The sequence below is a fragment of the Calypte anna genome, chromosome 6 (genome assembly GCF_003957555.1).
Source record: "Calypte anna isolate BGI_N300 chromosome 6, bCalAnn1_v1.p, whole genome shotgun sequence".
In the NCBI taxonomy this organism is placed as follows: domain Eukaryota; kingdom Metazoa; phylum Chordata; class Aves; order Apodiformes; family Trochilidae; genus Calypte; species Calypte anna.
The window spans coordinates 3,262,478-3,290,403 of NC_044252.1; the positions used below are offsets into that span (position 1 = coordinate 3,262,478).

The window sequence follows — 27,926 nt, forward strand, 5'->3', positions numbered from 1 at the left end:
GGCAGGTCTGTGGAAATGCTTGCATTAGTGCTGCACCTATTATGTTCTCCAGGGCTGTAAAGTCACCTGCTTGAAAAACTTCCAAATCTAGGAAGAAAACAGCTTTTACCAAATCAAGTCCACAGCATTTGTTTGAATTGAGGTGTTGGCTTTCATGGCTTGCTATGACCAAAGCATTTGGGCATGCCAGCTAGGCAAAGACAAGCATATATATATATATTTATATGCATGTATAGCATGTATAGGTGCAAAGGAACAGAAGTTAAATTCCTCTCATCCATCACCCCAGTTTAAAAATAGCTCCTCTGGTTCTTACAGCAGATACTACATAGGCACGACTTAAAATGAAGAGGAAAATTCTGTCTTTTCAAAAGAGCCTCTAATGCCACGTATGATCAATTAGACTTGGAAATGACCCTAAATGCCAAGCACAGCAGCAACTCAAAAACCCTGCCTGGAAGACAACAGCCTAAAGCAAAACTATAAATCTGCCTTCCAGCAAACCCAACATTACATTCCAGAGCACAGCTTTCCTAGCACACATTTGTTACTCAAACTTCTTTATTAGGAGGTTTTGAGTCTGGCAAACGTGTGGGGATGGGCAGAACTGAACAGCCCATTTGGAGCCAAGTGGCTGCCCCATTAAATGAGTCTTGTTTAGCTTGGATTCTGTCACCTTGGTCTTAACTCTCCTGCTGCCACTCTTAGGCAGTTGAGTATTAGAGCAACACAGATCTACAGTGAAACTCCTCCAGATGTTGAGCACTAGGAACAAGAATACAATCAGCAGGGAATCTGGTCTGGTTTCAAAATAAACTGTAATAATCTGTAAGTCTTTGCACATTAGTAAAACAATTTCATGGCTACTTTTTATTCTGCCCCACGCTGAAATTCTCCATATATCAAACCAATGCCCCTGGGAACACCAGAAGTCCTCTTCAGCCTGTGCATGTTAAGGCTCCAGTTATGCCTTTATCAGGCAGATTATATAGAGAACATTTATAATATGTTGTATTATAATACATACATCTATGTGTTATAATAATATCATACATGTGTATTATAATAATACAGTCATATAAGTGGATTTTGCCCACAAAACAATGTTTAGCAGTCTCCTGCTTCAGATTTGGGGTCCTGCAGCTCACTTTGTGTCTGGGCCAGGAATTTTAAGTTTTCCCACCTGACTTTGTGCATGGATCTGGATGTGTGCTCGTGAGTGGATGCACACAGAGACAGCGGGCTTGTTGAAGGTAAGGTGGGAACCAAAGACACGGCAGAGAATGTCTCATGCCTTTGAACTTTCTCCTAACAAATTGTGGCAATTAACATGCTGTTAGTGTTAGATGTATGCAGCGGGTGCAGGTGCTAATAATTGAAAAAGCATTTAGAGCTTTTACACCCTGGCTGAATATTTCATGATGTGCTGCATGTTTCACTATTTACTCAGTGGGCCTCTGTCACTTCAATCTTTCCTGCCTGCTTTGACTGATGCTATAAAGCTCAACCAAGGCAGAGTGATGGCTTGTCACAGGCAAACTCCACTGGCTCCAGCAGCTCCCTGGGACTTGCTGGGAAGGTTGTCACGACATTCTGATGGAATTCAGCAAATGTTTTGTGACTAATACACCCAACATTTGTCGGGTACCATTAGCCACTCGCCCTGACCCTCCCTGGGCTGTGTGGATGGCATGAGGTTGGGATGAGGAGGTGTTGCCTACCTGTGTTAGGCTGATGACACTCACTTGCCTGCTCTTGCCTTTCACAGGTAAATCAGCAAGGAAATTTGTAGAGGATTCAGTGCTCAGATGCACAGGGCTTTAGAGCAGAAAATGCAGTGCAACAAGAGAAAGAAACCCTGCAGTTTACTGTTAAATGCTTTCATTGTCACATTCAGAAGCTGGCACACTGATTGACTTTTTCCCTAAATCTACAAATAAGGATTTACCTAATACACTGATTTGTACTCAGTGCAAGCTCATGGGCTGAATTACACTGCTAATAATATTAAAAACTTTCCTTCTCTCTGGCCAGATGTTGCTGAAGGTTTGGTTTGGTTTGTTTTTTTGTTTATTTGTTTGTTTTGCAGTTTTTTGTTGCTTTTTTTTAAACCTCAGAAGCCTTACTAAAGAGTTCATTTTTATTCATTAAGACTACTGTAAGGATCTTGCTCATTAAGGAATCTTGATACCCCAGGACATGCTCAGAATACGCTTCTGAAGGATGAATCTGCTCACATAGAGAAGTAACAAACAAGTTATCTCTTTTAGACATTTATATGAGCAATGTAATGATGAGGAGACAAGGCAACAGCCAGTGTATCTTCTGGTTTTAATATTTCCCATTTTTATCTACTCATGCTGCAGAACCAGCAGTCTTTGAGGGGTAGGAGAACATATCTGAAAAAATACTTTTTCATTTGTAAAAAACCAAGCCCAGTGTCAAGTGGCATCACAAAGCAGAGGAATGGTTTCTGACCACTTAAAAGTTTATAAGAATACCTGATTTTCTTTAAACCCAGTTTAAAGCTCAATAGGTTCTTTCCATTGCCTTGATCTGAGTGGACTTTCTGTTACCCTGAACTTTCTGAAAAAGCCTGTTGACTTTCTTTTACTTTCCCAAGACTGCTCTCTCTCATCTCAAAAACACTCGTGCAAGATTTCACAGCATGCAAAAAACTTTCTGCTGTTTTTATTCCTCTGGTTTATAGCCCAACTACCACTGGCAACACCAGTTTGCATTCTCCCCCCGTCAGCCTGTGTTAAGTTCTACCCCCCCGTAACTGTGGTAAAACCAGGACTAAAATAGCACAGTGATTACTGAGTTATTCCTCTTGCACACCTTGCTTGTAGTGAACTTGTAAAACAGACTGAAGGAGCAAAAGGTGCTGTTAAATACCTGCTGTGTTGCAGCTTATTTATCATCGTGTATTAGCACTGCATCACCAGCCTTATAAATCCTTAACAAAGGTGGAAGTCTCAAGGCTGAGGGACAGAAATATAAACCAGTATTCTGCTTCATCCGTGAGCTTTCACCTCTTCAAATCTTACCTTCATCTGTGGTTTAGGGGATGTATGGAAAGCAATCAGATTTAACTTATTTGACCATTTTTTTGCTTGAGAAATGTTCTCCTCTAAACCTCTACCCATTTTTTTTCTTTTTTTTTTATATCTTCACACTTTCAGTTCATGGAGGGACAATACAAATTCATCCCAAGGGGCATCAGCAAAACTATGTGTGTGTACATTTGAGTGTATGGGGCTGGGTGGGTGGATAAGGAGATAAATGTGCATGAACATTGTTCATATACTTCGAATATGCTATCCAGCTTCAGGAAAAAAGACAAGAGATTTCCTCCTTAACTTCAGATAAATAATCTCATTAGGTTTCCAGGAACGTCTGCCAAAGAGCTCACTTCTTCCCCTGTCACTTAGCTGGGTGTTGACAGACTCAGCACAAGTTTTATGGTTTGGTTGGGAATTATTTTAGATCCTTGATCAAGAAAAATCCTCAGGCTTATGAAATTCTCCTTGGCAACACACTGAAAAGCCAGTGTCCTCTGATGCCTCTGATTCTTATGTGATCAGGGACACTAATGATAATGACCCTTTGCTGAGTATGCTGCTTGTCTAGAGGCCTATGTCAGCTACACCACTACATTCAGAGTGGACAGGGACAAACTATTTGTTTGCTCTTCAGGCCCCTTGGGCCCTGTCATCTGCTATTTGTTCTTGCATTAAGAGGTAGTTTGACTCAGCTGGGCTGACATTTCCTTCAAGTCAGGATATTCCACTCATGCAGTAGCAGCTACCAAAGCATTAAGTGCCGACTTGAGCCCCAGCAACAATCCTTTCAAGTGGCTCTTTTGATTCATATCCAAGCCTTTTCACATTTTTACTGGTCATTCTGGAATCCAACATGACACTTTTTTTTTTAAAAAAAAAAAACAAACAGCTTTGCTGTTTGATATTGGGGCAACACAACCTCCTTGTGTGTAACATGGCTGCTCACCAATAACAAGCATTCAAACCTGTGATGAACAGGTGGCTGGATATCACTGCAGGACCCCAGAAGCCTCAGATGCTTCTACTTTCCTCTCCATCTCTTGAGGAAGGAGACCAAATATGTGATCACTCCGCTACTCAAAGCTTTCCTTCTTTTTCCTTCCACTGCCTATTTTAATTTTATTTCTTATTGTAATAGAATGTCCTTGTGTTCCTATCTCCACAGGACAATTATCCAGTTATTCCTTTGGGAGTTCAAGTTATTTTAAAATAATACCCATGTTCTTGTACCACGTACAGATTTCTGTTGCTGGAAACCAGATATAAAGGAACCATGACAATGTAGACTGGCTGATTATTTTTCTAGTTAATTTGCATTTTTGGCTATAGTTGGCATTTGAAAGATTTGTTTCTGATTGATTAGATTCTTCCAGTATTGCACCAATGTGATTCTGCTCATATTTTGATGCAATGCAGGAGGATACAGGCAGAAAAATTACTTTCTAAAATGTGCCTCTAGACAGTTTGTGAAATATACAAAGAACAGTTGAATGTTATCATCTATTTATTTCAGTTATTAATTTAATGGCATTTAGAGACAATAATGTCAGAAGGATGCCTTCAATCTATCTATCAAGATCATATTTGGTAGTACAGCTTTCTACTTGAGTGTGAGTAAATCTCAAAAATTCCCACCTTTGACCAGTTCTAAATAAATACCTGTCAGAACTCTTGTCATGATGTCCCAAGGATGACACAACTTGTTCCTCTGACATACCTTCTGTCCTCTGTTCTACTCCAGGGATAGCAGAAATCATAAAGTTTTATCTCATGACATAACACCCTCTTCTCTGATTTATCCCAGCCTTTGGGCAGACCTAAAATCTGTGCAGCATTTTCAACTTTATCTTAATTGTGAGCTGCTCAGAGAGTGATTCTGAAGTCCCAACTCTGGTTACCAGTGATAAATGAACTTTTCCCATTTTCCTCATTTACCTGCTCCAAGCATCTTATTCTCCAGGCCCCCTTCTAGCTACAGGACCAGAGCTGAGAAGTCTGCCAAGTGGCCAGGCGTTTCTCTGGGAGGGACAGGGGTGAAGCTGGCTTTGCAAAGGAGTTTTTAAAGTAAATTTAGGAAAAATATTGCAAAGATAAATATCAGCTACAGACACAAGAGTGCTTCAGCTGATTTACCTCTTGTGTACTTTTAGCTGACATTAACACTAAAGATTTCTGGGCAGGAAAGCAAGTACCTGTCACTTGAGGTAATTTAGGAGGATACAAAGCAGCAGATAATACAGCCCACCTTTGTTCATTGGCAAGGAGCAAAGGGTTTGGCCATTACACATAAAGCTGAACAGAGTTCTCTTCTGATTCAATCCATTTTCTCTTATTTAGCACCTTGAACCAAAGTTAGGTCAGCAGAGATAAAGGATGAGACAAAGAGATGGTTGGGTCTGGGGAGAGGACAGGGGTGGGGAGGCAGCGTGGGTGAATAAATTCAGCAGAGAGGGGGAAGAGGAAGAAAACAATGTCTGGGCTTGGAAGCCTGGCAAGTTCTCCACTTGCTGCTCGACCTGTGTTTAGCAATTCTGATGTGCTACTGAGCAGACAGCTCAGGCTCAGGATGACTACTCTCCCTCAGTCCCTCTTCAGCAGGCAATGAAAGCAGGCTCCACTTTGAAAATCTTCCCCCATCATGCAAACTGACACAGGCATGCTTTTCAAAAACCCACAGCCAATCTGTTGATCATTACTTATTTACAAAGGCCTTCGGGCAGAAAGTCCTGTAAAAACCATACTTGATATGGTATACACTAGCTTTTTCTGCTTGTGGAAAAAAGTACCCCTAAGGCTACCTCAAACCATCACTTTCTATTGCACATAAAATGTACCGTGTAACACTAAAGTATTTAATATATATGGTATAATATATCTACAGGAAAGGCATTTGTGTAGAAGTATGTTACCCTGTATTTGGTAATTTGATGTTTTGCTGAAGGCTATGACTTGAAAAAGCCTGCACCTAGTACAGAGGACCTGTCATCTCAGTACCCAAGAGCCAATAGAATAAAGAAGTACCCTTAAGCAGCAAAACTTTGACACAGCTTTGAAGCATATGAAAACAGTATAACTCCCCAGAATTATTATTACTCAAGATCAAAGAAATGAGGCATACTTTACATAGCAAACAGGGACAGTGTGCTCAGCTCCAAATGTTTCAGTTCTTTCTCTCTTTCCCCTTCTCTTTCTTTTTATTTCTACTACTCCAAAATTAGGATTTGGTGAGGGAGGGGAATCTCCCACATGGTTAAAACTTTAGGTGTTTAAAAATATTAGTGCCAGATAAGAAGACTGCCCATAAGTAAGGAAATTGAAAATGATGCTAGCATTACAACTGACACCATAAAAATGAGAAGCTTGCCAGTGTTGTTCATTTTATTCTTCCTCATAAAGTGTAAACAAGCATGTAAATCAGTGTCATATGGGCAAGGCTGAGCTAACAGGAAGGCAGAGAACTTTTAATGATACATTTAACAGAAATGGATGGTCAAGAGGAGGAAAAAAAGCCACAGCTGGGTGCATTTTCCTCTGTGAATCAATCTCACTTTTGGTTCTGTAGTCTAAACAGAGATGAAGACAACTTGTAGAAGTTATGTCCTTGGCCATGCCCTACATTGCAGTAACAACAAACAAATATGGATGCTTCTGTAGCTGGCCAAAGAAAATTCCAGTCTCCTGGAACATTACCTAGCTGGTACACAGCTGTTAAAGGATCAAAATCTTTGTCCACAACAAAAGTCATGAATGATTTTATATATGCAAAGAATTATGTACGTATTCAGATTATTTTTTTCACTTAACCTCTGTGACTGTAAGACCTGGTTATGGATGTAAAGGAGTTGAATTTTTTTCTCTCTCTGTAAGTAGTGGAAAATTTCTGCTGTGGTACTCAGTTCTGGATAAAGTTATGGACTGAGGTTCTACAGCCTGGCTGCTTTAGAGCTGTGAAACAAGAGCAGGAGCACTGTCCTTGTAAAAACTCCATGGAGCTACCTGGTCTGGCTGAGCTGAGCAGGCAAAAGGTAAAGCACAGTGAGGCAGAATGCAAATGCCATATTCTTTGATTAGATTCCAAGTTCTCATTGCAGCTCCAGTTTTAACAAATCTCTTGGAGGTAATAATTCCTCCATAGTTATGCAAAGGTGCAAAATTACGTACACATAGCATCAGGGGGAAAAAAAATCACTAACAAGATGATGTTTTCATCACTCACTCTTAGAGTATATACTACCCTCTTAAAAATCCCTCTGTTTCATAATTAATGTGCTTTTAGCCTGAGTAAAACTGCATTAGTTTTGAACTTTGCTTTGGCAAGTATATAGATTATTAGGCTTTTTTTTATCAGTCTAAATCAATTAACAGAAATTTGATTTCAATCGACAGGATAAAAGGAAGGTAATACTCAGGTTCATTTTTGATTGTGATGATACATCTCACATATGGCCTTAAGTACAGAAAACAGTACTCAGAGGGAATCCAACAAAAAGAGAATTGCCTGAGGCAAACTAACCACATGAGTTCCCCTGATTGGTTAGTGCTATCATTAGTGCCACTGCTGTTTAAGAACTACACACGGACAGGACAGGGTGACAGCTAAGACTTTAAAGCCTATGTATTTTTCAAACAGCATTTCAAACTGTTTTTCATGACAGAATTTTTTTCAGCTCTATCATTAACTGCTGACAAGCTGACAGAATAAATACTTCAGCCTTTCAGAAACCATCTAACAATCTTTTTTTTTTTTCTTCCCCCATCCTCTCCCCTTATTTTTGATGTGGGGGGAGGAGAAGAAGAAGGCAGGAAGAAAGGAGATGAAGATATGAGTTTCTTGCAGTCTTACCTCATCAGTTTGGGTGAGGAATTGGGTGAATTTCTCATGCCTCCGTTTCGCTGCTTTTTTTTGGGTGACAGTGTCGACGGCTGCTCATCTTCAACTGGAAATATAAGGAACTCATGAGATTAAGCACTGCTCTAAGTGCTGCCTGAAATACAAGTGAAGTAGCAAAGAACACACACTCTACGTCCATTCACGCACTGATACTTCACTGCTAACATAGGCCCAACAGTAATAAAAATCAAATACATGTTAGTCAAAGAGATTGGTTTGAAGGAGAAGCAGGGTAGAATACCAGGGTTTTGAACAGAGGCGTTCAAATTGGTCTCATGTTTCAAAAACAAAGGCGGGGGAACCGCATTCGGGTTATTCTTAGAGTTATTTTCAGTTAATCTGTGCTACAGAAAGGTGGAATTAGTGCTCTGCTATATTCCCAGAAAGATGAAGTCCTATTTGCAATACCAACAGAACAGCTGCCAGCCTGCTTTTGCTAATGAACCAGACGTCCTTGCTCCTCACATGCCAAACAACAGAGTCTTCGTGAAGAGATGTAAAATATTCAATGCCTTGATGTTCAATGATTCAGTTAGTCGGGGATGTGAGCGCAGCCTGCCAGTGTGCGCACATCTCCAGCACAAGTCAGACCTCATCGTCCTGCCCTTCTCACAAAAGGGAGTTTTAACAGGAGTGAACAGAATGAGGTTGAATGGAAGCGGGGAGACAATACCTGGATAACAGAGGATGCACGTGTTATGCAGTCTTGTAATGAGGATGAGGTGGGTTTGCAATGACAGATCGATTTCCAGATGTAAAATCGCTCATGGTTTTGCCCATCCTGAACTCCTCTAGGATGAACTATGCCACAGGACAAATTGCTTCAACGAATGCTGCTGCTTGATAACTCTTCTCTAAGAATTAACCATCACCATTACTCTTTCAAGGTTGTTGCCCCACTTGATAATCTGCTCACATAACGTTTACATGGGCTATCAAGGGAATTATCTCTCGCCTGCTTTCTCAAATTCACACTAACGCTGAACACAGAAGAAAAAATACACTTATTTTTCCATCCTATTGTTAACTGAAAGATGAACTGGAAGATAATCTAACTGATGCCTAGGAAGCTGTCTCTTTAAAGCTAAAAGGAAAGAGATTAGTAGTAGTAGCAGTAGCTATATTAGAAGAGCTTAATACACATGAGCAGTGCACAAGCAGAGGCTGGAAATGACTTCTATTTGCACCAAGCTGGGTAGAAGCAACAACAAAACCTGGATATATGTCACCTGCCCTAGGCTTATTTGGGAAAAAATTAAACAGTATCCTTCTGGTATAACCTTCTTCCAACATTGTTTTTATTAGGGACTGCATTCTAGCTTGCAATGTTTACCTGTTTGCCCAAGTCTGCCATGTAACTTCATCTTGCCTTGGTCAAGACCAAAGGACTGGGCCCTGAAAAGACAGCTGGGCTGTGTTTTTAAATGACCTGGCATCACCTAACACATCAAAGGAATCAAACCAAAAGAGAGCATCACAAAAGAAAAACAAACAAACAAAAAAGATAACACCAAAATAAATGCCCCAGAGAGTGGTATAAAAGGTAATAGTCAGATCACAACAATGACTGTCTAATAATGAGAAATTTCACTTTCTTCTCAGGCAATATCCCCAAAGAGAAAGCCATTTCCTTCTCATTTGAATTTTTTTCCAAGTCCTAGTCCTAGTGGAACTGTGTCTCCTGATTAGCCAAGTACCATTCTTTCTTTGGCTGAGATGAGTAAGCCCATAGAAAATTCTCAAATATTGACAAGCTAGCATTTTCTTTCTGTGACAGTTTGTTCAGATTAAACTAGATCACTTTTATAACAAGAAGGGAATATGCACAGAATCATTTTGCTGGTGTTATCTATTTCTGATGATAACAAAGTACAAGTATTTGTGCCCTTCCTAACACCCTCTGCAAATCACTTGCTTGGAAATGGCCAGGTCTTGTCTATCAAAAAGTTGTTTGCATGATTTGCACGCTGTTCCACCCAGTCAATAGGTTGCTTTCAAGTTATTCACTGTGCTCTCTTGCTCTTTATAGGATGGAAATATTCAGTTCAAATCTGATGAACCCACCACTTCTAAGATCCAAGGAACAAGAACCAGACAAAATGTTCCTTCCAGAAACCAGCTACAACCAATACGTTTCACTCTCTTGGTAGACAAAATTCTAAATGCCATTTAATTTAATCTGCAGCCATGGGATTACAGAATGTTTGTCAACAGATTCACTATTGTACCAGAAGTGTACTGTTATACTGCTGGAAAAACTTCAGGAATATACATGGCCATCAGGACCATGTGCAGAATCTTACATTAACACAAGTCAACTCCAGAAATATTTTCAGGAACCATAGTAAACACTATTAAATGATACTTTTCCAAGTTTTCAACTAGCTCATAAGACTTCTATCTGCTCCTTCTAAGAGTGAAATTTAGTACAATAGGGATCTTTTGTATTAAATGTTCCACCATCTGTTTTCCAGCACTAACAGGTGATGCTTTCCTGCCAACCAGTCAAAAAAAATCAGTCTTACAAGTAGTCAGCCTAGGACTTGGTTTCTCACAGTCTGCAGCTATGTGTGGTACTACCTTACCACAAACAAGCTCTCCCTTTTGATATTGTTGTATTCAAACTATGTTACTGCCCCTAATTGCCTGGGAAGTCCAAGGTTAATGTCACTGACTAATTAATACACAGCTTTCTGAAGGATCTCAATTTGTTATTAAAACAATGTCTTGCTTAACCAAGGAAGCCATTTATTCTCATGAAAAGTGATCTATCTTAATCATATCCCATTCAAATGAGCTTTAGGGTTTTTTCGTGGGGTTTTTTTTTCTTTTTTCAATAAAACCTGTGTGCAGACTTCACAGGGCATCTGCAGTTTACAAATGCAGCTAAAAAAAAATGGGGGAAGGGAATCCTTGAAGCTGAAATATGTGAATGGTATATAATGGACACCATTACCTGTGGCTTGGTTCCCAAAACTGTTGCAACAATAAATCACAAGTAGCTTCTTAGTAGTAAGTAGGATATAAACCATATTTAATGATTATCCTTCAGATACTCTCATCGTTTTCCTGCATATTTCCAGAAAGAGATCTAGCAAAATTTTTAGTAAAGCTATAAAATATCATTTTAGTTTCATGGTTCCTGTGTCTGCATTAATTTAAAAGGAACTCTTAAATTTTCTTGTTCTTATAAAAGGCAACCATTTTTGAGTAATGGGCTGTGATATATCCAACTTGACTCTGATGCTGTATGTTTGACCTAGTGCTTTTCTTAATGAGAATGTGCCCACTTTTTTAGTATTTCTGATGTCTTTATGCTACAGACTTTCTATTAAAATACAGTTGTGTATTAAGCAGTTTTTCTTTACCAGATTCCACGAAAATTGCAAACAAGTTCAAAAACTGGACACAGAACCTCATAGATTTGGAACTCACTCCAGCCTCTGAATTCTAATGAGACCCAAGAGCTTGTTTGCACATCTCCAAGTATAACACTTAATGTACTGTTTTAACAACCCCGTGCTCTAACTTGTCTAATAAGCAGAGAACCTACCAGTTTTGCAGTTCAGGAAGACTCAGTACTAGAAAAATGTCAGGCAAGTCTAATGCTTCAGATGCTCCAGTTTATGCTGGAGCTTAAATTAAAGTTCCACTGATGTTTTAACGTGTTTGCTTGTTCATGAGTAAAGAGGATTCATTATGTCAGTGACATAGTTCCACAAACTGATTTAAGATGTGCTGGTAATTTTAACAGCCTTAATGTGGAACTGAACATCTGTAACAACATATTACTTGACTTTTATCCTCATTTCATTTTTTAGGGAAAATAAAAGGAATGTCTTTCAGAAAGGGTGGACAAGTTCATAACTTTTTTCTTTGTTATTTTGTTACCATTTTTGAAATAAATCTGTCTCCTTTGCTGCCCCTCCCAGGTCAGTAGCACAACAGTTTGCAGACCCTGGTTTTCAGACCTGGAGAAAAGTTGGAATGAAAATAGATGCCACAGCATCATGAAAATAGATGAAACAGCATCTATGTTACTGAACTGCAATGTCACAGCAACTGGAATACCTGGTAAACTAATTGTGCCTCGCACGTAAATGCCTCAGAGCAGATAAACCATAGGAAAGGTAAAGCACAAACCACCCAGAAACATTAGTTGGCTGGCTATCTTGATTAACTTATTAATTACCACATCTGGAGAAACTCACATCTGTAAGCACTTCAGAGAGAGCATTAGTAATGTCATTGTCACAGTGAAAACAGACTGCAAACCCATGCACAAACCAATCTGTATTGCTCATTGCATCCTACTACAGGGCTACCTACGGAGATCTTGGTTCATCCCAGGCTTTTGGGAGTGGGAGTGGTATTTTACAGGCAAGCTGAGTGCCCTTTGCAATCTAGAGTAGGAAGATTTTCCTTGTTCCACAGAACTCAGTAAGTTAAGGTGCTGCAGCGAGGGGTTGTTGGGGAGGAAGAGGCTCCCTTTACGGTTATTAACAAGGGGAACAGGTTCCGGGATTCCTTCAGTGGACTTGGCACCAACCAGTGCATTAGTAGTTGCATTCTTGAATTGATATGAACATTTTGGGTAACTCGATCTAGCTGCATTCTTTACTGCTAAATAATGAGAAAAAATTGATATTAATGTCTTTGTATTACAGATTATTGCAAACCACAGGCACGAATCGATGCTGATAGCACGTAGAATCACAGACTTTATAGCTTAAAGTATCATTTTCCTCAGATGAAATAAAGGTTTATACCTGCAGCTTTCTTATTTATTTCTCTATCAAATGACTTTTTTTAGACAGAATACTTATAAAAGGACTATTTCACAGTATTATTATCATCTTTAAAGCAATAATCACATCCTAAGGTAAGTGTGTCTAAGGCAACACTTATTTCCCACATGTTGATAAAGGTTTTGAGATTTATCAGATGGGGAATATGTTCATTCCTTTAAACATTCTGAGAGTGATGGGAAAGGTAGAGCACTCTGATGCTATGAAAATAAAGAAGGAACAACAAGAAGAATAAATTAAACACTTCAAAATTGTGCAAGCACACTTATGGAATTAAATTGATGTTTAGGAACCTCCATAAAAGTTGTTGAGTATTCAAAAGCACTAAATAATGTAAATTGCAGGAGGTCATATGTAACATGTCCAAAATAAAGCTCATGAATTTATTTTCCTAAGTATGGATTTAGCTTGAAAGTATGATTCTTATTCTTCCATTCCTAATATAACAAAGGTAATTAACCAAAAAACTGTATTAATCCCTCCAACAAATTTCATCTTCTGTAAAAGCCAGAGCTCTGTAATATGTTTTCCTGGTGCAAATATGAAGTAATGATCTTTGCCTGATGTTTGTTTCATTCTGAATGTTATGGAGAAGAAGGTGTATTACTTAGATCTTACATTCTGTATTATGAAGTGAGGAGGTTAGGTAGGGAGTAGTTTATGGACAGATAATCTTGCAGCATCCTTTCTGTATGTTTCAATTGCCTTAAAGTTTCCAAGAAGAACTTTAGGAAGACAGTAGCTAAACATTGAGGAGGTGAGCATATAGTTTTACCATCAGCTAGACACACTATCTGGTAACAGCAAAGATACATAAAAACCATCTGCATGATGGCTAATTGTGTTGAAGCACAAAATGTGTCTTTCTCAGAAAAACAGGTGATTGTATGTGAATTACAATAGTCATTTAAATGTACTTTTCAACAAGGTTCAACTATTTGGTGACAAAGTATCCATTCCCATTCAAGAATCTCTGAATCAGTCCTGCTGCTACTCCTAGAAAAAGCAGTGTGAATGGGTTTACCTCAGAGTTACTGGGTTTTTGTCAAATCTTGTACCTTTATCTTTGATACTCCTCCAGTAAAACAAATTTTGGATGATAAAATACATCTCCAGAAACTTGTCTCCCTACACAACTCGCTGGTCAAGCATGTATTTCACTGCTTTGAAATGTATCATTACATTTCTAGTTTTAAATTCCATCATAGTTTACATAATGTCAATAACATTGGAAATACTCTTTACAAATCTACACCCCTAAATCAAGGTATTTGCACGTAAAATAGAAGATCAAAATCTATTACTAATGCTTGGCCACCCTCCAATCCATTTGTTTAACAAAACATCAGAATCTTTTACAGTCTCTTCTGGAGCTCAGTAAGTGATAATTTCAGACACCAGACCTGACCATTAAGCACTAAACTCCCATAGCAGTGTATGTCTTGTGGCATATTCCATGCAGGCAGAGGCAGCCCTTCCCAAGACTCTCCTTGCAGTGGCACAGCATGAGCCAGAACCAAAATACCTTCTCTTTTGGTAAGGCTAAATAGTTTCAACTTTTCCATTTTGATTCCACATGCTCTTGTTCAGCACAAAGGCAGACTCAGCTGCTTAAAACACATCCTACTTCCCCTTATTTCCAGTACTGAGGATATGGTCCTACCACTGAAAAGCAAAACATTATATAAGAGGGACATCAGGGTTGCCATTCTTTTGGGTCAGATTATTCCAGATTTAAGAGTTCTTACTACCAGTTTCCTCCCATGAGCAATAACCTCCAACTGCTACTCCTGAAAATGGAAGAAGCCCCCAGTGGATGACTGGGAAATACCTGGTCCATGGGACAACTTTCTGAGTCCAAACGTTCATGCCTTGTCTTTTACTCAATCTTGAGAAGCAAAGGGGTTACATATAACATCAGAATCACCTATTTTTGGTAGAAATGACAATCTCTTCCTTTATTCCTCTAATAAAATTCTAAATTTGTTACCCTAGAAGAATAAAAGTGGTTGGGTTTAGTCAAGCTGCACCTGCCCACTGTGCCAGAGAGCCAAGCATGGCAGGGTGCACGTGTAACACCACATGGAAGCACAGAGGTGCAGTTGTTGGACACAAGCTACTCCTGTCCTTTCAGATGAAGCTGGGTGAGAAATACAGGCTAACACCACCACTCCTCCAGATATCTACTGTAATCTGCAGAACCCAGGACACCTAACAGCATCATGTTCTTCAGCAGTAGTAGTTTCTTTATATTTATATAATTTAAACATCTGATTGGGTGTTTGCACCACTATACAGGCTGATTGCCACAGAAAACACACTTGGGAAACAAAGATTGCTGTTAATTATATGGAACTAAGTATATCCTTATACACTGTCACTATCTCACTAGTTCTGGGAATAAAACTGGCCAGATGGGTCATTTGTTCAACCACCACCTCCAAATTTACAAATATTTTATCCTAAGGATGTGATGAGTTCATTCAGACCAGTGAGTCTACAAAGAGAGAACTATTTTCTACTCATAGAATTCTCTTTATCTAATGTGACAAATGCATTTATTTTCAATGCAAATGGTCACAGGCCTGTGTTGTTTATTCTGCCAAAGTTCATTAGAACCAGTCAGGACACTTGTCCAGGTATCCATGAAGCATTATTATTGTTAACTAAGAACAGAGACATTTACTGGGCATTTTGAGAACAAATTTTGAGCAGCTTTTTGAGAATGGCAAGCAATAGGGAAGTGGATAAGAGTAGAGTAAGAGTAATAAATTCCATGTTATCTGCAATATTTCCTAATTGCACCCTGGGTCAACATTACCTGCCTTTGGTGCATGCTATACAGAACTTGCCCAAGACACTTGTCAACAATAGAGGGATAAAAAATAATTTCTGTAAAATCTGAGATAATGAATTTAATTTCTGTAAAGGTATTTTGAAGCTGTATACTTTCCTATTCCCCCCTCCCCCCCCGCCAAGAACTCCCTTTCAAGCTCAATGAATTGCCTACAGACTGCATTATGGAATCATGCCTCTTTCTATTTCTATACATTTTGTTTATTACAATGAAGATAATTTGAAATGCAACCTGCAACTCCCAGAACATTTTTAAAACAACCAATGTAGTTAATCTAATGCCTGTGGCAATCTTGATTTATTCTTTGTGAGCATACACTTGCCATAACTTAAAACTGGGCTGAGCTTTAATTTAAATGTAACAAGGCAGAATACCAGTACAGTGCTTTCAACAAAATGGCTGAAACTGGCTTCAGCATGATTTGCCTGGAAGGGAAGATGAAAATGTGTTTTAAAGGAGAACAAAAATATCCTGACCAAAACCAGACATTCTAAACAACCACCACTGATACCCACTGCTCCTTTCCTCCCCCATCTCCGTCAGCTGCCAGGCTTTCAGCACTGGTTTTTGCCCGACACTAGCACAGTGCTTTCCTTCAGAGTCAGCCATCAGCATGAGCTGTCACTTGCAGAGACTTCATTTTTGTTTCAGTCTAATTCCTACTGCACCCCCTTAATCTCTGCACTGAGTGATGCCACATCACTGTGCAGATATGCCAGAGCCAGCACTACAAGTATGGAGTGGTTTTTAACAGTTAAGCTATCTTTGGAAAAAAACACAACAAAACAAAGATTTTTTTTCTCCTCCCAGCTTAACTGTTCTCTTTCTCCTACTCATCTTCCCAGCTGACCTCCAAAGGAGCAATCACCATTCTGCAATCTGGCACGTCTGCCATAAAGCTCACTGACGAGAAGCTGCAGCTTTGTATTACTAAATGCAAATAATCAATACCTTGATTGAGCTTTTGGCTACTGGAGCTGTCCTGATGGCACTGACAGCCAGCACCATGTCCCTCTCTCAATGACAAGCCTGTTTAGACTTTGCTACCCACCACTTTGTGAATCAGGCAACTGAAAATACCCACAGCAATTCCTCCAAACTGTCAGCGATCGCTGTGATTCCACCCAGCACCCTCTGTACAAGACAACAGATTAACCATTAGGATAGATATGTTGAAAATATACAGCTTCAACCTTTCCCCAGCTAGCTCAGAGCGATGTATGGATGATTATTTCAACCGTCAGCTGCCGCATAGACTTAAACCCCTGCACAATAACTCCTGGATTCATCTGCCCCTTGTCAAGCTTGCACAGCTTTAGTTTGAGCAGACATAGTGTGGCAGTTTCACTGGGGATCTAGAATAATCCAGACGGCTGCTGTCTCTTTGTTAACAGGGAGCTAAACTGATGAGTTTGCAATGCATTTCTTTATCAAAGGTGGATTCTGAAAAGAAAAATGTGCTCAGCCAGTTGGGGTTGGAATTTGGCCCAGCACTGAGATGTGGTTTCATCAGAAGGTTTGCTGCTTGTTGGGAAAAATATTGTTCATCAACTTGAAAAATTGCCAATGAGCTACTTATTGTAGATTAATGATTACTTGATTTTTTTTGGTGATAAGAGACATAAGGACATCATTGACTAAAAACTACTATGCAATGGTGCTTGATGAGATCCAAGAAAATTCTCTGCTGAGAAACTGCAGAGCAGCTTTTGCTTGGTTGCTGGAATGGTAATTCAAGTGAAACAGGATCACTGGTTTGGTTTCTGTCTGCACTACAAACTCAGGGAAATGCATTTTGTTGATTTTTTTAAAAACAAACAGAGCCACATAAGCTGTGCATCTCTACACAAGTGCCATTAGCAAAGCAGGTGACGTTCAGTGGCTTTTAGGTGACCGTGTGCCATCAGAAGCAAGGAAGAAAATGTCAAGATCCAAGAATATCAAGAATGCATCAGCTCAGAACATTTTACAGATACTGAATGGTGCTTACATTCTCTTTGAAACCTTGAAAACCAAGAAACTTTTTTTTTTCCTTTATCTTTTTCTCTTTTTCTTCTTTCTGTCCCAGGTTTACATCTTTTGGCTTAAGCCACAGAAAACTGGAATGACAAATACATTGTTCTACTTTTGTTGTTGTTTTGGGGTTTTTTTGTTTGGTTGTTTGTTTTCTATTGGCATCTAATGCTTAAATTTTTATAAATTTTAAATTTTAATAATGCAGTCTTATTTCTTCTCAGACCTTAAGGATTTAACCTCAGCTGCAGATACATTCCTGACTTTAGCTTTTCCCTGAATGCTGGAAAAAGGCAGTTCATAGAAAAACAGGAACATTGCTAGGCTGGATCCTGTTATGTATTCTAGATGGCCACTGATAATTCAGTGAAAACATGAATTTAATTTCCTGAGCTTTTAGGGTTACATGTGTATATAGAATAAAGATAAACTGCAAAGGTGTTTTGAAACCCATCAGACTTTTAACTTGAATCTTTTGGTGAAAGCTACTTCATTTTTAGGGGTAGAGCAACCCTGTAAGGTTCCTGTAGATCTTTGATTTTTTTTCCTTTGCTCCTGTAGTTTAATTCAAGAACAAAACTGCTATGAATTCTCCCCAGAGATCCCAGTTGTCATCACTTCCCTATTGCTATGGCTTCATCAAGCAAAGAAGTGGTTTGAGGATGTTCAAATTGTGTTGGATCCAAAATCCACTGAAATCAGAGAAAATACTTATATTGACCTCAGACTTTAGATCAGGAGCTGTTCATATCTCATGGTTCAGGGTGCAAGTTGATCAGATAGAGCAGGAAGAAAACTTTTCTCAAATACAAAGCATTTCACAATGGGCTTGGGCAATTTAGACAAGAAAGGCTTCAGGTTTCATGGTCCTATTTAGAAATATCTGCAGAAAGTGACATTATTTGTATGTAACAACCATCTTCCCTTCCCCTAATGTGCACATGAGAAAAAAGCTGCTTGATTTAATTCCTAATCAAACCCTAATTTATATTAGTCACAGGTCCAGTGAACCTTGAACATCTTTTCTGATTCAGATTTTAGTATTCCCTCAGACATTTTTCTTGATTTTTAGTCTCCATTCTCTATTGCCTTCTCAATTTATGATTCCCTCTGTAATTGTTTATTCAAGTAATTATATTGTTATTGGAAAACTGTCAAATGAAAAGTTATATAAAAAAAAAGAATCAGTGGATTTTTTTTTACCCTGGCCATTTCACTTACCCACATGTTGCAATCACACAGAATACTCTTTGAATGAAGTTTATTTTGGGATGGAGTGAATCACACAGAGAATCACACAGAATCCTAGGGGTTGGAAGGGACCTCGAAAGATCATCTAGTCCAACCCCCCAAATGTGTCTAAATTGAAGAACTTCAAACAGAACATATGGGGCTGTGTTCATGGGGGTCTGTGCTGCAGACAAACACCAAAGCAAAGGGAATTGGCTGTCTCTTGAGAGTGCACTGGAGAAAAAAGAAAGTCAAAATCTCTCCTTGGGGATGGCAAGTGTAAATATTCCCCAAGTTAAATTTTCTGTGAGTTTCTTTCAAGCTGTTCTTCTATCTGGACAATGAGGGGAGCAACAGCAAAATATTACCCTTGTGGGTCAGAAAAGAGCTGCTCAGCCCCTGTATGTCCCACTGTGTCCCAAGTAGCTCTAAACTCATATTTTAGCTCTCCAGCTGCTGTGCCTGTCAGTAGCAAAATACAAAAGGATTGCTCAAAGCCCTGTGTTAACATTTTAATAGACTACCTGGTGATCCCATGGCTACAGAGCACTGGGACTCTCTTGACTGGGACTTTATTTCCACCACTGACCAGTTTACACAGCCTTGCAGTCAATTCCCTTTTAATGGATCTCCTTACTGCTCTTGCAAAGACTTAAATGACCAAATTATCTGAAAATAGGGCTGTTGATCACTAATTTTCTCAGATCTAGCAGCCATGAGATGGTGAGATTGCTGTTGCTGTTTGGAAACTACCTTGGGAATACATTTCATAAAAGGGTATTACAAGCATTTGTAATAAGAGTAAATTGCTACTACAGTGTTCTGGGTTTTACAAATTAGTCTTACAAATGAAAGTCTATCTCCCAAACATCAAATAATCATGACATCTTTTTTTTAAAATTATTTCTGTATTTAAAAAGTGTCAATGAAAGGACAATGATTTCCTTATAAGTGGTCCTTTGAGAGTACCCCAAGGCTGGGCATGAAAAGTCAAAAGGCACATTTGGGGGGATTTGTTAAAAGTATCAGACAGCAAATTGTAGCACTTCCACACCCATAGTTGGATGTTCAGTGCCCTGCCATGGACTGTTCTATATATCCAAATATCCAAAGGGCATTGTCTGTGTCAGGCTGTGGTTAGGTAGCTCTGCCAAACTGGAGGAGAAATCTCTCCTGGTGTTAGAAAGTAAAGGAAGTCACCGCTCACACTCACTGCTAAAACCAGAAAAGTTTTCCATGTGGATAAAAAATAAGCTCCTATTAAAAACACAAAAATAAAATCAAAATCTGAAGACCCATCACTGTGCCTATGAAATTTGCAGTTTACATTCCATCAAATTCTTTGGGAAAATACATTATGCCCAGAAGTAACTAAGGGAAAAATAAGCACAGGAATCCCTGGGGATTGCTCATGGGATTTGAAATCTTGTGTTTACTACGTTTATTCCTGGGGATTTTTTTCCTCAGGAAAAGGTACAGTTTCAGTACATAGGAAAGGGATAGTTACACGCTGGCTTATTTGGAACAGGACTCCAAAATTTTCAGCTAGGTCTTGCTGCAACTGTTTCCTTCCTGAGAACATTGGGAACTGCACATTTCATCCTGCAGAAATCTCTTTAGAATTATTACTTTATTTTCCAGTTCAAAGTTCTAATTTATCACAGTATCTTCAAAATCTACTTTTCCAGTCTAACTCCAACCTGCATATCCTGACATTTTTAAACTGAAATAACCTTTTTCTCTGCCTTGCTCGTGAGAAGTTTAAAAGTAAATTTGTGGTGAAGATGTTTCCATTAGCACATTTCCTGAAGAAGACATACTAGATCCTCCTGCTCCTTTCCTCACCAGTACAGCATTGCTGGGTAAAGAGATTTTCCTTAACTTCTTAGAAATCTAGAGGACTCTATTCTTAACTTCTAGGAGTATTTTTTAAAAATTGTTCCTCTGCTTCCCAGTGATTTTTCTGCCCTCTGGAACACACAATATAGAGGACACTGCTGACTTTGGATTTTTTAGTAGGTGTTTAATATACCACCAATAAATTGTATTTATATTTGATTGTTTTTACTTTTTTAACTCTGCTCCCATTGAATTACTTTGGCTGTTGTTTACCCTTGTACAAAAGAGTGTAGAAATATCTCTGTCTCCAAAGAAGAAGAACTGAAATATTGATTTTTAACTCTTGCTTACTCAGCAGTCTTACCTGCCTATCATCCACATCAGTCAAAAAACTCCCACTTATTATAAAGTCAGGTTCAGTGACCCTCAACACTCTTCCAGATTCAGCTCTAACATTCATCTGAGATGGAATATTTTTATGGGTTTTTTTTACACATACACCACTTTTATCTGTGCATTCCTAATTTCCTTTTCATATGTTAACTAAGTATAAAATGCTGTGCATGCTTACATACACATTGGCTTTATTCACAAGGGCTTAGACTGTATAGACTTACTCAGAAAGTTCCATACAATTAAAACGAACCATCTGAAATATTAGAAATGCTTTATATTTAATAAAAAGTAAATAAATAAATAAAAATAATAAAAAAAAGGCTTAAAAAGCAAAAAATAAAGAAGTTCTTGGAAGCTGCTCTCAGTTGCTTGGTATTTCTAAGCCAGCACCACCACCTGCTGGTGACAAGGAGCTGCAAGCCCCAGTGTGAGTTTTCTATCTTCAGATCTTTGCCCAAGCACAGAACAGGATTTCTCTCACCTGCTCTTAAACCCAGAAGTGTTCCTTGCCAGAAGAGAGGTTTTTAGCACTTTGGTTGCAGTTTAACAATCCCTGAAGTATGGATTTCATAAAAGGAGGGAAGTTTGAGGAGTTCTCTTGTGCAAAGTACTGGAAATCACAGGGTAAAAGATGGGACCTGCTGTATTAAAAAGCCTGTTGTAACATATGCTGGGTTTATGGCTTCTAGATATAAGGTAAATGCACTTCATCTTACTAAGAAATCAGTATGGTTTTTTTTTTCCTAAGTGCTCTCAACTTTAGTGGGTGCTACAATGTTCTCCATTCTTGTAAAGCTCTGGTTTTCTCTGCACAAAGGTATCAACACCACTCGGTAATATATTTATGTAAAAAACCAACAAAGATATTAATAACTAAGATTAAACCTATTAAACAAGAGGCAAAATAGTAAAAATGGACATGGAATACAATTAATTGCTATAAAAATGAAATAATTTCTAGGTAAGCAATGGTGAAAAAGGAAGTCAAAGATCAAAATAATAGTAAGAGTTACTATTATTATTGGTTTTAAAATTAAATGTGATGTTTACCTGTGACTCTCTCTGCAAAAGAATTAACAGATCTCTGGTAAATGATTCAGTAGTTCAGCTCAAATTGATTGCCCGGGGAAGCAAAGGCTCACAGTTTATCATAAGGGTGGAAAATAAAGCTAAGAAAACCAGTATAAACAAAAATATTCTTACTTACAACCATGTTCCCATCTTTAAAGAGAATACTCAGAAGGATGGGTGTATTTAGCAAGGATATTTTTCAAATAAAACCCAAACAGGATCAAAATACTAAAAAAAAAAATAATTAAAAAATACTGATATAAATTCCCTTTGATTATTTCTCTAATACTCACAAATACTGCACTGATAACACTGAAATACATGCAGAACTTAGAGCTGAACAGTTCAGAATGATAGTAAATGGAAAAAAATGCAATCTCATATAAACACTCCCTTCACTTCATGTAAAATAAGCTAGAGTGGTATAAAAGTAAGCAGACTAATGAGTAAGCAAAATTAAATAATACTAAACCTACAAAGCTAAATATCCAACTTAAAAAAAAATTAAAATAAAGACATTACAACCCATGAGGAGGAGCAGATCTGGAAAGGAAATCTCACCAGAGGTAAATGAATTGTGCTACCTACTTCTGGTTTCATTAACCAAACCCTGATGAGAATATGGATGTTAATAGAAAAGCTGAAGGTATCCCCACAGCAGCACCTGCCCGTGAGTACACCATGCAATGGAGAATTTTTAAGAGAGAATTGTCACAGGGTTGAATTAGCCCCTCAGGTTGCTTAGCTGTGTCCTGCAGAATGCTTGGTGTGTACAGTGTTGTGCCAGGGAAACAGCTGATGCCCCATGAGCATCAAATTAAATACAGCTGCTGTTCATCAGCAGAGAAAATAGACTGATCAAAAATAAAAAAAGGAAAATAACATTGTGCAGGAAACCACTGAACTGCCAAGAGTTGTGTTCTAGTTGTCACACCAAGTTCACAAGTCCACAATCACCTGGAATGGTGTCCAACAAAGAGAAAATGGATACATCAAATTTCCTAAGACTTACAGGTCAGTTACTACCCTGAAAGTAACTCTATCAACCACAAATGCCACAGGATGTCAATATATTTGGAAATAGTGTTGCTGCCAGATGTTTTGAGAGTCAGATACTAAAAGCATCCAGAAATTCAGTGCTCAGGGGACACTGACAGCTGTCAAGAAAGCCATCTTCCAAAAGCAAATTGCTTGGAGCTATGCCTCTGAGGATTTTATTTTGTCCTGCTTGAGGAGAAAGAAGAGGGCAGACAAAAGACTCGTATGCTAAAGACAGATTAAAAACAAATGCATATTTTGACATATTTTATATTCCTCATAGGCAGAACTCAAGGATACTGCTGAGGAAATCTGTAGGACCCAAGAGATAACATCAGGAAATTTCCTGAGGAGTTTGTGGGGTTTGAGTATCCAGGCTGAATGCCTGAGCCTAAAGATACAATTCTTGCATTCCCTCAAGCTACAATTAAAGATGCAAAACAAAAGCTCAGCGTTTAGCAGGAGAAACCCCAGCAAAACTGTGGATGAACAAGCTGCAGCCTTCAAAGATTCAATCAGCTAATCAAGAGAGCATTAAACCCTGATCAGCTCCTAGACATGAAAGCACTAAAAACCTCAAATCCAAACCCAGAGCATGCATTTTCATTCAAGTAGGAGGCAGTAATCTCAGGAATGATTCTGTGGAGGAGGAGAGGGGAGTGAGGAAGTCTGGTTCCATGCTTATAATAACCACCTGTGGCAGTGAGCACAGGGAAGATCTGAAATCAAAATTAAAATGTTTTCATCTTCCAAAGGAGGCAAATGTAGGTGTAGGGAGTTCTAAGAAGAGCAGAAGTACTCAATAGGAGTGAACTGTAGAGCACAAAGCAGGCACAGGATTGATACTCCATCCATCAAGGAGTAATAAAGAAGGATGTGGTGCCAATGGGTTAGAGGAATGCAGAATTTCAGCCTGATGCATTATCAGACAAACTTAAAACTATGGGATCATGGATTGTTGGTCTGACTCTCCCGTCACTGCACACTGTGTGCTCATTTACCTGCCTTCAAAACGTAAGCAAAGGCTTTTGCTGAGCCAAATAAATCTTCAAAGTGAACGATTCCATGACTCCTTGTACAGAAGAATCTTGTCAGGTACCTGGGATTCCATCCACTCTTTCCATGCAGTTCCCTACATTATGATTGCCACTGCAGAACCTATGCTGAGACTGACACCTGTCCCAAGTCTACTGTTCTCTCATCTTTCCTCCTCTGAATGATAAAATCAACAAGGTACATCACTGCCCATGGTAGGACTGAGACTTCACTAGAACAAAAGCAAAATATATGTAATTAAATCCTTATCTACACATATTTTAAATATATATATAAATTCCTGGACATTTCTGGTGAAGATTTGTACCACAAGCTCTTGGTGCAAAAGGTGCAGCTTTTAAGAAGTATGGAAAAATGTAGGTTTTTTCCAAATGAAAACCAATTTCATTTTCTGCAGATTTTGTGTGTGTGTGCAAAAATAAACAAAAATTACACTTTCATATCTCCATTTGCACAAATTATAATTAGTCCTCAATTAAGATTTAATTTGAGTAGCACTCTGAAAATGTGCACCATCACATGATACAATAACTATTTTTCTGTGGAATATCAGAAGCATTTTTTAGCATCCAAGAGTCAGTGAAGTGTACTTTGCTATTTTGTTACATGCCCTGACTCTGGAAAGACTGCTAGCTTTGCACACAAAAAAGTAAAAAAGCAGTATATCATGTCAAAAGCAAGATAAGATGCAAGAATAGTTTTGACTCTAATTCCACTATCAGTGATAAATAGTAGCACATCATGTGAAAATGTGGGAAGTATTTCCCATATGTTTTAAAGGACACGATGCAGTGGGAGCCAGAAAAGTACATCCTGTTCTAGTCAGCAGTGCATCCCACATCTTTTCACCCCTCTGCTGCCTCACCATGTGAATTATATTTTTTTTCACACCCTGCAATCCTAAATAAATACTGTTATCACTTATTGGCTGCCCCCATCTTAAGATTGACTGATGGCAGAGAACCTGACAGCCCCTGCATGTTCTGGTAAATTGTGAATAATTCTAGGAGAGATAAAGAATTAATAATAATAATAATAATCACTGGAAAAGTGCCTGTTAATGAAACACGCTCTCAGTTTGTGACTGTGCATTGGGAATACATTTCATCTCTAAATTAAGCTTAAAATTTGTAGTTGGTTTTATTCTTTGCTAGAAGACTCTCAGCTCCATTAGCTGATGAAAAGCCAGGCAAATTCGTGACTTGTAAGTTGTCCATATGTGACAATTGCTATTTTTACTAAAAGTCCAAGGAATATGTCCCATAGAGCATCATTCCAGTAGTGTTTAAGAAGGGTTCTGTTGGAAAATAAACCATCTCCATTGCTAGATGCATCTGTTAGTCCAGGCTGGCAAGGGTCAGCTCAAGAACAGAACCTCCAGCTCTTGTCACCAGTTTTCCTCTTGTCACCAGCTATGGGGATGTAAAAATCTCTCCCCACGTTGTAGTGCTGTGTCAGACAACACATAACACCACTGAGCTGGAGAGTGAAGACAATGTCAGGAACATGGGAAGGGAGAAAGCAACATGCTTAGTGCCAGCAAAATCTTTTCTGCAAGAAGGAACAAAGGAAATTGCATGACAAAGATCAAAGACACTGTAATGATTTCTCAGATTTCCTTCAGCAGTTCTTCACAGTAAACAAGGTCTGTATTCTAATTAAGGTTCAGAAGCAGCTAAAAACTGCAGAAGATTTTAAAATTATTTTTTCTCCCAGAAATCTAAAAAAGAGATTCTTCCCTGCTGATGCAGGTGAACAGAAGGTAGTCATGCCCTCTTACTAACCCCTTCCAAAATCTCCCTAAATTAGACAGCAGTAAGGCAGTTCTGGTAATTTCTCCATTCCTTTTTCCTGCTATGTACCCCATTTCACTCTTTTCTCCTCCTTGCCATGCACCTGACCTCCTTCAGCAAAGATCAGAAGAGGTGAGGATTGGCCTTCACAGGGCAAACACTATGGCAAAAGGACACTTGGGCTTATATTGTTTAAAAATATCAGGATCCCAAAGCACTGCCTAACACAAAATGTAGTGTAATACATCAAGAATACAATATTCTCACTCTCTTGGTAGAAAAGGAACTACAGGCATGCAGTAAGTCAGTGGCATAGTCAGAACTGAGATGGTTACCTTGTGCCATTTACCCAGGTAGAATTTCCAGTCAAACTAAAATATCCATTTTAATCATGGCTGCTTTCCCAGTAATAATGATTTTTCCACCCTTCCCTTCCAGAATGATTGTACTGTGACAGCAAAGTCTGATCAGTATCAGTGAAGCATATTCACATGAGGTAGCACCCAATATGTTTCCTAAAGTCAGGGATAAAACCTGAATCACAGTATTCCAACAATCAGTATATAAAATCTCACAAGGAAAGCTAGATTGTTGGGTTAGAAAAGGGTATGCTAACAGAAACTCTTAGTCTCAAACTGCAAAAGCACAAAAACTCATTTAAAGCATACTGTCATATTTATATTTATTTTATATTTGCATACTGCAGATATTTAGAGTAATTACATCCTAAAAAAATATATGGCTATGATTTCTTAACTATCAATTAAAAACTTTCCTCTTCTGCTCGACTCCCTCCTGGCTACTATAACCTCAGTCAAAGCAATGCTACAGGACAGGTGCTTGTTTTGTGGCACTTCAGGAACCACACAGAGTTATGTGACAACAACCTCTTTTCATGTAGCACATAAAAAATTCATCAGGGTATGTATCTTGGCATGCAGAAATACCTGGAAATGTTCTAGGTACTCTGTAGAAAATATGACCCAGAAAAAAAATGTCTTGCAAGTTGCTTCTGGCTTTCAGGCTGAGGGCTTTGCTGCACCTACATGAACTTGATAAAATCTGAAGATCTCTGATTCCAATTCAGTGGGCTCTCCTGCCTTACACAACCAGTAGGTCACTTCCCTCTGGCTCCCATTCTATAAATATGAATCACATAGTGTGTGCATTAGTGGTCACACCACAGATAATGTGACCTGATTAAAGGTACGTGGATGGTAAAATATGCTGGAGGTCTTAGCTGAATAATCAGAGGGTGGAACCACTATACTTGGGTTTTTTTTCCTTCTTTCTTTTGTTTTTACATCAAAATGCATGAGAAGCAGTAACGTTCCTAGCCATAATGCAAGCCAAGCACACTTTAACTTGGTTTGGAGATTAACTTGGTTATTATTTTTTTATATTAAACTGTATTTCCCTTCATATGTTGATAGTATACTGTGGTCTGCTGCAGATTTCAAATCTATGGCTTCAAACATTGACTTCAAATCACATGAAATGTAGAAGATCTAGGCTAGAGGGCTTCTATTTCTCTGAATCTAAAGGGACAATATTCCACATCAGTGAACACATTTTTCCTTGAATTCTAAAGGGAACCAACTAATGAGGATATTAAATGCAAAAAATATTATAATACCAGAGTAGGAGAAGTAGAGGCTTCACAAATCAACCATTCATTTTAGTTTGGAAGCAAGTTAAAAAGAATGCAAATTATGCATCAAACTATATCTGTGATTAGCACAAGCTGATAGCTTTCTGCTGTTATTGGTTCAATACTAATTTGAGACCTTGCCCAATAACATCAACACAAATTAGCTAAGACTCAAAATGGCAATCAACTTGGGGGACCTATCCTGAAAAGCAGTACTA

General features: G+C 38.6%; 1 protein-coding gene across 4 annotated transcripts in view; it reads right to left on the bottom strand.

The window, feature by feature from the left end:
• The window catches only part of KCNMA1 (potassium calcium-activated channel subfamily M alpha 1), a 378,417-nt gene that overhangs the window by 51,637 nt on the left and 298,854 nt on the right, over positions 1-27,926 (bottom strand). For all 4 annotated transcript variants that reach the window (XM_030452777.1, XM_030452778.1, XM_030452776.1 and 1 more), the window contains exon 19: positions 7,909-8,002. In XM_030452777.1, coding sequence (XP_030308637.1) covers positions 7,909-8,002 — 94 coding nt within the window. The remainder of the gene's footprint in view (positions 1-7,908; positions 8,003-27,926) is intronic.